At 39.4% G+C, this 14,102-nt stretch overlaps 1 protein-coding gene across 1 annotated transcript; it reads left to right on the plus strand.

Annotated features, from left to right (window-relative positions):
• Nucleotides 1-3,732: 3,732 nt before the first annotated feature.
• On the plus strand, nt 3,733-13,131 carry LOC106012321 (the record flags this gene model as incomplete). The annotated part of the gene is given in 6 exon segments (XM_013084924.2): nt 3,733-3,738; nt 5,160-5,300; nt 8,211-8,300; nt 9,602-9,685; nt 11,636-11,773; nt 13,029-13,131. Coding segments are annotated over 6 exon segments (562 nt in total), but the record flags the coding sequence as incomplete, so codon positions are not given.
• Nucleotides 13,132-14,102: the final 971 nt, after the last annotated feature.

Below are 14,102 nucleotides of genomic sequence, written 5' to 3' on the forward strand. Positions count from 1 at the left end.
CCTCCTCCTCCTCCTCCTCCTCCACCATCATCATATTTTAGAGTATTTCAACCATTTCGACTTGCAAAGTAAAATCAAGCCATGCTATGAACCAAAGTGAACATGATTAACTTGTGTCTCATGTGCTCATACAACCTAATGCAGTTGCGAAAGCTGTCAAACTTTTCCTAAATAAACGTTCTCCTTCTCCTCTTTCTTTTCTTGTTTTTCTACCATCTTTCAACTTCTTCATATATGATTCATTTCCTCCTCCTCCTCCTCCTCCCCTCCCTCCTGTTTCCTCTCCTCCATGTTCTCCTTCTCATCCCCCTCCTCCCTCCCCTCATCCTTATTGTAGGTATTTTTGAAATGTAATTGATGGAAATTTGATTGTTTTTGTTGGATGTGTATTTCAAAGCATTGTTCATACAGTGGTAATATCTCTCCCCGTGGTTTTATGCACCCCGCATAATTGAGCAAAATTTGGTCATTTTTTGCTTAATTTCTGATTATTTTCCTTTACAATTCTTTGTTAAGATTAACAGAATCGCATAATTTCACATTTTTGGGCTCAGTTTTCATAATTTCATAATTTTTCTAGCTTAAAACGACGGGGACAGTAATATTTCTACAGATCTATGACTTCTAATCTTTGAAATATCTTTAGTGAAAACAATATTTAATATTGATGCTCAAGACTCATATTTTTGTTCCTTTCCATACCTCAAACTTATTTTACCCCTTCCTGTCTACATATGTGAAGCAGCGTGGTGAAATCAGGCGCTCGTCAAAATAGACAAAGTGAAGTAACTAGCATTTTTCCGCTGGTTTGGGAATTTTTATAGAATTTTTGTTTTTTGGCTCAACATCTTTCATGCCCTGTAAAGAACACATTTCTGTGTGGATTGTGCTGAAAACAGTTGATTTAATGCATAAGAGGTAAATTTTTAGTTTCCATGCGCTCTCAAGCTTAGGAAATGACTCAACTTTGGCGCCCATTTTCTGGCTAATTTTACCTCTGAAACAAGCCCACCCCTCCTCCTTCAATCACCAATATCTTGACTTGTATCCAAGATAAATAGATATTGTTTTCATCCAAAACTAGGCAAATGGACAAGTTTTAAGATGGTACCAATAACTCTATATGCCCCAAAATTGACGAGAGCCTTATTTCACCACGCTGCCTCACATATATTTTGACAACTTGACCACTTTATTTTCATTATGCTGGGGACCTATTTGTGAGGCAGCATGGTGGAATCAGGCTCTCGTCAATTTTTGGGCTTGTAGAGGTATTGGTATCATTGGATGAAAAAAATTTCTGTTTATCTTAAATACAAGTCGAGATATTTGAGAATGAAGGAGGTGGAGGTCACCTGTTTTCAGAGGTAAAATTAGTGAGAAAATGGCCGCCAAAGATTCGTTATTTTCTTAGCTTAAGAGTTCGTGGTAACTGAAAATTTACATCTTTTGTGTCTTTAATCAACGTTTTTCAGAAAAATCCACGCAGAAATGAGTTCTTTAATGGGCATGAAAGGTGTTGAGCCCAAAAACAAAAATCTGATAAAAATCCACAAACTTGTGGAAAAATGCAAGTTTCTTCACTTTGATTATTTTGACGAGAGCCTGATTCCACCACGCTGTCTCACATTTGTTTTTGTTCCTTTTCAAACCTAAAATCTATTTTGCCTCTTTCTCTCTACTTGTAGGTGGTTGGCGGGTGCTCTGGAGTGGTTTGGTTTTCTTTCCTATCAAATATCTATCGTCTTTATCTCCCCTTCTTCTTTTTTATGTTTGTCACTCTCTTGTAACACCTCTAATCTTCTGATGCTCATAATAATATGACCTTAGGCAGTTGCGAGCGCCGTAAAACTAAAACTTTCTCTCTATTTGTATTCAGGCAACTTGACCTCCTTATTTCAAACGACGTGTCACGGATGGCTGGATGACGGGTTTGAAGATGAGTATCGCGCAGGCAACAGACCATTTGCCCTCACCTACAAACACTATGTCAGGAACGGCGAAGAAATAATCCCATTTTTTCAAGGAGGTTTTGCTTTTCTCTTTTTCTTTCTTTCACTAGTTTGGATGCATTACATGCAGGTGGTTGGCGGGTGCTCTGGTGTGGTTTGCTCCTTCTTTCCTATCAAACATCTGCCGTCCTTATCTCCCCTCCTTCTATTTTGTGTATGTTACTCTCTTGTAACACATAAACTATTCTTCAGTACTTATATGACCTTATTGTGTTGCAAGTGCAGTAAAAGTCTTACTAAAACTAAAAAACTTATTTTGCTTTGAAAAGAATGAACAAACAAAAAATCTTTTGATAATGATAATTATAATAGCATTTGTTTTGCACATATCTCCGCTTGACAGCAAGCTCTATGCGTTTTACACTATACGTTATTACCCTAGCACTCCATAGAACACTCAGAAACATTCTCAAATTTCAGGGAAGCATACAGTGCAAGCAGATGATTATAAGCGCTCGAACACTAACAAGCTGACAAGATCTTCCGCTGTCTATAGCTGGGTACCCATTCTCACGTGGGTGAAGTAAGGAAAATTCGTGTAAAGTGCCTTTCCCAAGGACACAACGTTGGGCCCCCTGACGGGATTCGAACCCACAACCTTATGTTGCAAGTCCGAGAGCCTAACCACGAGAGAGAGAAAGAGAGAGAGAGAGAGAGAGAGAGAGAGAGAGAGAGAGAGAGAGAGAGAGAAAGAATACTTTTTTGTCCTAATTGTGTATTAAACTGCTAAATATAAGACTCTTGTCATACGTCATTTTGAAAAGTGATGTATGATGGAATCTTGTACTGAGCAGTCGATATGATACAGTGTTTTAAACAATTTTTCAGCAATCTTTTATATTTTATTATTATATCGTCATGATGCTGAACCATTGGCCTAAGTCTGACTTTTGGCCATATGTGGATTGATACAGCAATGCGTTTTTCTATATAAAATAAAGTAAAAAAGTGCCAATACATATTTTTTTGATTTAAGAAATTGCAAAATGGCCTAATTAGTCATAATTATTGAAAAAATGAGAATGTTTTTAAATAGTTCTCTCAAAATGGAAAAAAAATGACCAAGGTCAATTGTTCAGCACCATGATGATCTCTCTCTCTTTTGCCCTTTTTAACTTCAGTGGAGCCTAGGCCATCAACAATATTTCTCCAGCAAAGCCTGTCCTGTGCATCCTTTTCTAGCTGTTTCCATGATGTCCTCGCCTTTTCCATTTCCACTTGTACCGCTCGCCTCCATGTCATCTTTGGTCTTCCTTTCTTACATTTTCCTTGTGAATTCCATGTCAAAGCCTGTCTGATGATGCTTGTCGGGGGTCTCCTCAGGGTGAACCCAATCCATTTTCATTTCTTCACCTGTATGTCTTCCCTTTCAGGCCTTTGGCTTGTTCTCTCCTACAGTTGAGCATTTGTGACTCGATCATATACCACTTGGTCACCATGGTGATGTAGTGGGTATTTCTGTTTAGCAGTTTGAATTCCACTTTTTAAAATGGTCAGATTGATGACATTTTTATTTTGTGACAGCTGAGGCCTCGAGCCCTAGAGGCACTCTTCCCATAGTGCCTGATGATAATAGTGGTCAATACCAGGTAATTACTCGGATCTACGACGTACAGAGTGACTATACTGAGTTCACACAAACTATACAGGTTGGTAAATGGTGGTGGGTTTGGGGGGGGGGGGGGGGATTGATGAGCATGTATATTATACATGTTGGTAAATGGAGGTTTGGGAATGGAGGAGAGGAGTAGGAGGGAAGGAGGGAGAGGAGGAGGGGAGGAGGAGGAGGAGGAGGAGGAGGAGGAGGAGGAGGAGGAGGAGGAGGAGGAGGAGGAGGAGGAAAATTGTGCATTTTTTATGGTTTTGTAACATGTAGGTAACGTCGAATTTGCTCTAAAGGCCACCTGTATTACTTGAGACAATCTTTTGTACAAACAGCCACTTCCCATTTCCACCCTTGTGTATTAAAAAAAAAATTATAGTGACACTGTGTAAGACGGCCACCTGTCTAAGACAATCACTTTGCTCCTCGACAATGGGTGGCCATCTTAGACAATTTCAACTGAAGTTTCAAAAGCAGAAATATATCTTGGTTCTTTGTCAGACCACTGGGTTGACTGGCAAAACAACATGGGAAAGACAACAACATTTGTGAGGCAGCGTGGTGGAATCAGGCTCTTGTCAATTTTTGGGCTTATTGAGTTATTGGTATCATCTTAAAGCCTGTTCATTTGTCTTGCTTTCAATGAAAAAATTACCCATCCATTTTCAATAGAAGTGCAGGTATTTTGGATTGAAGAAGGTGGGAGTCACCTGGTTTCAGAGGAAAAAATAGCGAGAAAATGGCCGCCAAGGCTTGGTAAATTCCAAAGCTGGAGAGTCCATGGAAACTGTAAATTTATATTTTTGTGCTTTTAATCAATGTTTTTCGGTGAGATCCTCAACGGAATTTGTTGGTAAATGGACATAAAAGGTGTTGAGCCAAAAAAGAAAAATTAAATAAAAATTGCTTAGCAGGGAGAAAACTGCTGTTTTCTTTGATTTCATTATTTTGACGAGCGCCTGATTCCACCACGCTGCCTCACATTTTTTATCCCAGTTTGGTTACAACCTTACATTTATTGGCTAAATTTTTACAATCCTTGCTTGTTTGTATACTTTGTGCCTTTTTTAAAACACATCTGCTGCTGACTGGACCATTTTGTTACATGTGGAAATATTTTAATCAGGGGGAAGGGGGGGGGGAAGGGTGTGGATGAAACATTGTGTATTACATATCTGTATTCTTTCCCCCTTTACATTCCTCATTTTAGATCGGAGTATACTGGGCAGGGAGAAGTATAATATTCTAGATTTAAAGTAGATGTACTCCAGATCATTTGAGAATGTCGTCTGATAGTTTTGCATATTGCTGGCCAAATGTATGAAGCTAAAAATTTGGACATTATTTTTAACTATAGTTTCTTAATCTGTGGTATCAGTTGCATGTGCTCAAAAAATATTTTGGCGAAATGCAAATTCTAAATGTTGAGAAAAAAGGAAGGAATGATACAGTATGCAGGCCAAATTGCTAAAAGAATGAATCAGTTTTTTCTCTCTCCTGAAAAATTTAGAACAAGGCTATGACAGGAAGATTGCATTCCCCAGATAACCATTACCAGTGGGATTCTAGAGGGTGCAGCCGAGCAGGTGGCCACCGATAATCCAACAGACTACGCCTTTGAAAAGAGTTCTCTGAAGAAGCAACTCCTTGAAACGACATATTCTTCCTTTGTGCTACAGGCTGTGGTTTGTTTTTTAATTTGATTTTGGTTTTTATGGAATCCTTGTATATATATATATATATATATATATATATATATATTGTGTGTGTGTGTGTGCCTGGTGAAAGATGCCAAATGATGCAGTTTGAAGAATTGCGTTTAATTTCATTTTATGGTACAAAAATCATTTCTTAAGAACTTGATGAAAACATTTTTAACTAAGATAACTTCAGTAGTTTGTAAGATCTGGTTAATATTATCAGGTAGAATGCTGTAACAAAGTTTAGAGTGAATTGGCATAAAACTTTCCTTTAGATCTGGAACAAGTTCTTCTCCTAATTGATATCGATCGATCAGCCAGCCAAGTTGTTTGTCTCTGAAATCTTTGACAACATTGTTACTATCTAAAGTGCAACTTTTAAAAAGCAGTTTAAGACAATTAAACAGTTTCAAAGTGTCATTATAAAATCTTTAAAGAAAATTCATGGTCAATTAGAACTAGAAATTTTGCAAAATTGACCTAGCTGGGTTCATGAAGTGTGGATGGTACATATATGCGTGGCGCCTCCGATCCGTCACTATGTCAGTGTATTCATGCATGCCGCAGATCACTTAAGAGGAAAAAAGCTGACCTAAATTTTGAATTGTTAAGGAGTCGATTTTTATGAATGAGTCGTAGAAATCTTCCGTCAATGACAAGGCTAGAAATTACAAAGAGTGGCTTTGTGGCTTTGTGACTTTGCTTTGCTCATGAAGTGGAACAAGCTACAAATTAGGGCTGGGCCACAAGCGTGAGAACGGAACTGAATCGCCACTCTTTCCTGCGGAACGCAATTCACGATTCACTTCAGCGGAACGCGGAACAGTATCGCCAAACGATTTCCGATTCACTCACCTGTCGCTGTCACCACCTTGTGGCTTGTTTAACCTACTGCTGAGTCGAGTCACGGCGCAAGAACGGAACGGAACACTTAGTATGGCTCCCCTTGTTTTACAAAAGATGGTATAGTCCAACCCCCCTATTAAAACAAAATGAACGGGGTCCAACCAATAGACAGAAGGAATTTTATGGAGCCATTGTTTTAGCGAATGGTGGGGTTGGAGGGGGGGGGGGAATTTATGGGGGTCACTAATTGAGGTCAGTTGATAGAGCAGCGCAACAAAGGGTGTGGGATGGAGAGGATGGCGGAACAACAAGAGTGGGACTCGCGCTCGCCAAGAGGCGTTGATATGACACTGTTCCGTTTCAGTCAGTGTTCCGCCACAGCTCCACGAGTGCTCGCGTACTTGCGATTCATTGAAGCCGACTGAATTGCGAATTGCCACTCTCAAATTTGACGAGCAGGATCCAGCCCTACTACAAATGCACAAAACCTGTCATCCCTTACTGTTTTGTTTCACTCATGCACACTTCCTAGGTCAGGTTACTTGACAGGCTGACCTAAATATTGGTATTGTAGTATGATGGGGTTTGTTTTTATGAAAGATTTGTCGAAAGTTTCTACAAATTGGCTCTGACAGCAAATATTCTCACGCAGTCTCTGATATAACGTAAAGATGACTTGTGTCAAAAAACATCTTCAAAAATCCATTTTTAGTGTAGAATAAACATGAAAAGTCTTGTAAATATGTTGCTTGAATTTAATAATAATAATAATAAATAGCATTTATACTGCGCATTTCCATTTCCTAAAAGATGCTCAATGCGCATTACAATGAAAAAGACATCACATCTTAAAAATTAATCGACACAAATGTGTACGTAAAACAAAGTATTATACATATAATATAAATGCATATGTGTAAAATTTTATACCAGAAAAACAGTCTCGCAGTGAGGTTGAAAATGTGTTCACTAAAAATATACAATGCAATAAAAATTCACGAACAGTCAAAATAAAGTTGAAACGTGAGTAACTAGAAACATTCATTAAAACATTAATTCTATACAGATAGCAAAACATTTCCGTTCTCTCTCTCTCTCTCTCTCTCTCTCTCTCTCTCTCTCTCTCTCTCTCTCTGTCTCTCTCTTTGTCTCTCTCTCTGTCTCTGTCTCTGTCTGTCTCTCTCTCTCTCTCTCTCTCTCTCCCTCTATCTCTCTCTCTCTTTCTCTCTCCCTCTCTCGCTATCTCTCTCTCTTTTCTCTCTCTTTTTTAAAGTTTCCTTACTGATGTATTGCGCCTAGAGCCCAGTTTGGGAGTGTATGTTATAGAAATCTTCTTCTTCTTCTCCTCCTCCTCCTCCTCCTCCTCCTCCTCCTCCTCCTCCTCCTCCTCCTCCTCCTCCTCCTCCTCCTCCTCCTCCTCCTTATTCTTCTTCTTCAGTGGTTCAAGGGTTTTGGTGGGTCATATGGGTCAGGGTATAGGTGAGTTGAGTGGTTCATAGACTTTGGTGGGTCAGATGGGTCAGGGTATGAGTGAGTGGAGTGGTTCAGAGTTGCATGTGGAATGGGCTGACAAGCTGTCATGGCCATATAACTTTAAACTCCTTTGTGTTGAGGGAAGGGTTGTCTCTAATATTAAGAAAGTTTACCTCATATCATTTTGTTTTGTGCGTTTTGGTCACATTTTGGTGCTTAGGCCCTACTGAAAAAAAAATTGTAACAGCTTAAAAGGTAGATTAAATCAGGTTTACTTTTCCAGTGTGGTCTTGACCTATGATCAGCATTGCACAGGACTGCTTTCATCAATTCATTTTTTTTTTCATTGGTGGTTGGTGGGTGTTCTGATGTGGTTTGCTTTCTTTTTCTTTCCTATGAAACATCTATCATCCTTATCTCCCCTTCTTCTTATATATGTTTGTTACTTTCTTGTAACACCTCTAATCTTCTGGCGCTCATATGACCTTATGCAGCTGCGAGCGCCGTAAAACCTCTACTAAAACTAAAATTCCTTGTTTTCCCCTGTCTAACGATTGCTCATCCTAATATTTTCAGGTGGGGAGAAACTTGAATTCCTTCGGACAAAGAATGATCTGTTCAACTTCCAATCTCACAGATGAAAGTTATGATCCAGCGGTTCTTCAGGTAAGTAAAATCAGCTGATCTTTGTTACACATGTGCAGTTGAACCTGCTCTAAAGAAGTTTTTGTATTGATTTTCTTAAAGCTAAGATTGTAAATGACTCAAACTATTATCATAACATGTTGACTTTATGTTTTACCTTGATTGTGATTTTGTTGGCACTTGATAAGGTCTAACAAAACAACAAACAGCAACAACAACCTAAGACTTCCGGTTGGCAAATAATCATCACGTCAAATTTTTATTTATGCTCTGCAGTGAACCTCATTGTTTCTACCTAATCAGAGACAGAGGCTCGATCTATGATTCACGATTGTTTCCATATGAGCTTTCCCTAATCTTCATGGTCACCAATCATCGGTTATCATTTTCGTAATTCTAAAGACTGCTGTTTAGTTACGGTATTCATTTGATGGCAATAGCATGTATCTCGGCTGGAAGTGTGACATTAGTTACAAAACAAGAGGATTAACACTTTTCCAAAATGGTCACTCACTCTGTGGTTTTTAACACAGATAGTGTAGACCTATTCATTGAAATGGGAAATAGAACAACATACTCCGCAGACACTCTGTTGTTATTTAGACCAATGAACCGTATCTCTATACCTCCGAATGTTATGAGGAGACTAAGAGAAAACAATTTAAATAGGATTCCAAAAATTAAACGGTCAAAGATGGGAGGGAAAAGAACATGAGAATTTAAAATATCTCAGAGAAAAAAACCCAGGTCAAACAAAAGGACACCAAACCCAAGCCGACACCGACACCGACACCGCCTCCAGAGAGACAGCGCACCTCCTTTAAGGGAGGTGGTGGCCCTTGCAAAGAGCACGCTCTTCGGGGCTCCAAACATTTCAAACAGATAGGCTACCACACACACACACACACACACGCACGCACACACACACACACACGCACGCACGCACACACGCACGCACGCACGCACGCACGCACGCACGCACGCACGCACGCACGCACGCACGCACGCACGCACGCACGCACGCACACACACACACACGCACGCACGCACACACACACACACACACACACACACACACACACACACAACAGCAGCACAACTGCAAAGCTTAACAATAACAAGCCAATAAGGCAACCTCTTTCAAAGTACTGATATGAAAAGGAGACAGCTTGGTGTTGGGTAGATAAAACATATTCCTCTAAGATCTTGGGGTGCAATGCTGAAACTATCGTCTGTGTGAGTTGAAAATAAGAAAGAAGGAAAAAGTCAATACTTAATCAATAAATTCTACAGGAATTGACATTTATGCCCTTTGCTTGCAGTCTGAGGAGTCAATCTTTGAAAAGGTCAAGGTCATGGAGGAGAGGCAAAAGAAAGAGGATGTCAAAAAACAGGGGCTGTCCCAGGTATACATACAGACATTCCTATTTTTACATCTACCCCCCCCCCCCCCCCCCTCCTCAGTGTTTTTTGGGTCTGTGTGTGTCAAGCTGTTCACCCGTCTCGGTCTGTTTTCTTTTTCTTCTTTTTAAAAACGTAACTATTTTTATGCCCCCATCGACACAATTTAGATCATATTTAGGAAGTGGGCTTCTGATCCTGCCTGTTAGGGCCAACCCAGACTGAGAGGGATTCAACATTCCAGCTGAAAGACCAAGATTCTGAATATAAATGTTCTCCCTACTTGGGAATCGAACTTGAATCTCCTTGTGTGCGACAGCAAAGTCTGTAACTGCTATTCATGAGATGTTGGCTCTTTGATTTTCAAACAAGTTTTGTAATGCAAAGGTACAAGTTCTATCTTTTGTCCAAAAACAAAAACAAATTCTATATTTAGAAATTCAGGTCACACAGCATGCCTTAATACGTTTTTTTAAATGCCTGCTTCAAGGTGGTTAGCCTCTTTGCCCATCCTGTCAAGGATGTCTTGATAGTGTGAGATACATCCCAGCTAAAAGATAGACATACTCAAAAACATATTTTTGTTAGGGACCCGATGTTGTGTCCTTGGGAAAGGCACTTTACACAAATTTTCCTCACTTCATCCAAGTAGGAATGGGTACCCAGCTGTAGGCAACAAAAAATATTGTCAGCTTGTTAGTGTTTAAGCACATGCAGTCTGCAGCTTGCACTGTATGCTTCCCAGGAAGCCGAGAACATCACTGAGGGATCAAGGGTCTCCTGGGGTAATAATACAAGTTGTAAAGGGCATATTGCATGCTGTAGAGGGAGGATATTTGCCATGTAAATGCAATTATTATTGTTATTACATCCTCCTCACTTGGGAACTGAATTCTCATCTTATGCATGTTGAGCAATAGGCACCGTAAACATTACACCGCAGGTGCATACTTTTTTCTCTGGGAAAATTTAGAAAAAATTGATGCAAGTTCTTTCTCATGCTACATAGGAAAATGGGTGAGCGGTTGGCGGATGCTCTGGTGCAGTTTGCTCCTTATTTCCTATCAAACATCTATTATTCTTGTCTCTCCTTCCAGTCTGTGGGAGAGCCATTGGGAAAACCAGAAAAACAATAAACTATATGAAATAAAACCCAAACTGGAACAGCGAAATCCTTCGGACCACTCCAGAAGAGACGAAGTCATTTTTACTCGATTGCGCATCGGACACACGGCCCTGACCCACAAATACCTCCTACAGGGAGATGAGAAGCCGTTCTGTGTCGGATGCGACACAGATTTTACCATTAGACACATCTTAACCGAATGTCTTGACTTTGGAGGGATCCGAAGGAAATATTATAAATGCAAGAAATTGCAAGACATTTTTTCCGTCGTTGTTCCCAGCAGAATTTTGAATTTTATAAAGGCCATTGGTAAGTTGTAAAGTGAAGTTGATACTATTTAAAATTTTTATGTTAACTAGAAAAATTGTTTTAGATTGAAAATTTATATATATCTACACTGATTTTTAAACATTTTAACGTTTTAAAGACTAAAAGCTAACCAACCGTGCAGTGAACTGTTACGAATGCAAGCAACTAGTGTTTCGCGCGCTCATATGACCTTACGCAGTTGCGAGCGCTGTAAAACCCTATACTACTACTACTTGTCTCTCTTCCTTCTTTTCTTTGTATGTTACTCTTTACTTGCAACATCTCTAATCTTCGAAACTTATTTATCCTATTTGTTTTGAAAGTGCCATAAAACTCTAATCAAAACTTTAAAAAATTGTTACAGTGGAATTCAAAGATGAAAGACATCTTAGCGATTATAATTTGTCTTTTTGACAGAGTATGTTTTGCATGTGCGATAATACTTACTAAATCTAAATTACTAAAGTGGGATTTGAAAAAGAAAAGGTATTTTGGTTATTATACTTTGTCTTTTTGACAGGAAATGGGGAAACTGATGAATCAAGTTCAGGGTAGACGTAGCGACTATGAAAACCTTGACGGGTATGGCATTGAGGCTCTAGGGGAGACACTGTACTCAGTGATGTACTCTGACGACAAAATTGATCTGGAAACAGCAGTAAGTGTGTTTCATCATTATGGTCCTCTTTAATATTCCATCATCATCACCATCACCATCACCATCACCATCACCATCACCATCACCATCATCATCACCATCATCATTATCATCATCATCATCATCATCATCATTATCATCATTACGTTTTACAGTAGTAAAAGTATACTTGAGACTTGGATAAGGTTGGTCATAAAAAATCAGATGTTCTTATAGATGTTCAATGTTTTGCCCCTTGGGATTCTTCAGGAACAAAGTATCTGAAAAAAAAAAGTGAGTGATGACGCCATAGCAACAAAGCGTTCACTATAAATTATGTAATGGTGCGATATGGACAATATCAGAAAGAGCTGAGGCTCAGAAAAAGAAAAGCTAACTTCCATGGTCCTGGCTGAGCGTATAGATAGGTTAAAAATGGTAACACATCGTGTTGAGAGCTCATACAGAACTGGCACGAATAAATTTGACATTTCTTGCAGGACATTGGAAGATTAATCATTATCATCATCATCATCATCATCATCATCATCATCCTCATCATCATCATTATCATCCTCATCATCATCATCATCATCATTTTGGACACATATTGCCATCTTTCTATGGGAACAGCAATTACAACAGCATCATCAGCAACTTTCAAGTTGGTCCTGTTTCTTTTCTTTCACTCTTGTTTCTGCCTGTCTTGTTTTTTCCCGTGTACTAAATAGCCATTACTATGCCAATGTGCTTCTATTTAATCAAATGGGTACTTTGTAATTCTAGAATAAATATGCTGGACACCAGAAGAAACCAAACATGATATTATTACTTCCAGAATGCTTGCTTTCATGAACTTCAATCTTCTCATCTTCTCTGCCAGAATTGGACTCATTGGCCACTGCAGAATCCACAAGTTATCTTACCCTTTATTTCTTTGCTTTTCTCTTAAGAAATACTATCCTCTGCAGATGCTTTGGTCATCACCAGAGAGCACTGAAAGATAAACTGTTATTATTATTATTGTCATTATTAATATTTTTTATTGTTATTGTTATTATTATTATTGTTGTTGTAGTTGTTGTTGTTAGATATTATTATTATTATAATCATAATTTTTATCATAATCTTCATCATCTTCATCATCATCATCATCATCATCATCATCATCATCATCATCATCATCATCATCGTCGTTGTCGTTGTTGTTGTTGTTTTAAATACAAATCAAATGCATTAAGATCAATTCTTCATTGCTGACTGACATTTCCTGCAGAACACTGGATCAGATGTAGCAGATGAAGGGGCGCTCAAGCTGTTGAACTTGTCCAGTGCAACCTTCTTTCCTATAGGAGACAAGCTCGATGAGGTTGTAGCTGGTGAGGAGTCTTTCTCTTGTTCGGTGGTTTAGTGGTTAGGCTGTCTGGCTGTTAACCGTAACATGGATCTTGGAATCAAGCCCCGTTATATTTGGTCGCTTTTAAGGACAAGTGGGCTATCCCGAAAAATGCTGTTTTGAGAAAATCGAAGGTAAAGTTTTTGACCCTTGTTCAGTTACATAAAAAAACAAGGAGAGTTTTCTCTATAACCAAACAAATATACACAACAATGAAACCAAACTTCTCCTATAGGTAGGGTAGTGCCCATTTTTGTGTAGGTCAAGATTTCTGGAAACCCCCGAAATCTGGGTTAGCACGCTTGTCCTTAAAAGCGGCCATTTGTAGTTTCTTCATTTACACAGTGCCCATTTGAGTAAATAAAAGCACACTGGCGTCGGTGGTCTAGTGGTTAGGCTCTCGGACTCGCAACCGTAAGGTCGTGGGTTCGAATCCCGTCAGGGGCCCGACGTTGTGTCCTTGGGAAAGGCACTTTGCACACATTTTCCTCACTTCACCCAGGTGGAAATGGGTACCCGGCTATAGACAGCGAACGATTTTGTCAGTTTGATAGTGTTTGAGCACGTGAAATCCGCAGCTTGCACTGTATGCTTCCGCGGAAGCCGAGAATGTTTCAGAGTGTTCTCAAAGGGTCTGCTGGGGTAATAATAGTTGTAAAGCGCATAGAGCATGCTCTTGAGCATGGATATGCGCTATATAAATGCAATTATTATTATTACTGGCACAGTGACCATTGTTTAGATGGGATCTGACGTTGTGTCCTTTGGGTAGACATTTTACTTACATGAATTTTCCTCATTTCACCCAGATGGGGATGGGGGTCCACCAAGGACAGTGGAAGATCTTGTCTGCTGTTAGCAGTGTGTGCTTCCCAGGAAGCTGAGGATGTTTCAAAGTGGTCTAGGGTTTGCTGGGGTACTAGTAGTGTAAAGCATATAGAACATGGATATATA

Source organism: Aplysia californica, unplaced genomic scaffold (genome assembly GCF_000002075.1).
Source record: "Aplysia californica isolate F4 #8 unplaced genomic scaffold, AplCal3.0 scaffold00328, whole genome shotgun sequence".
NCBI lineage: Eukaryota > Metazoa > Mollusca > Gastropoda > Aplysiida > Aplysiidae > Aplysia > Aplysia californica.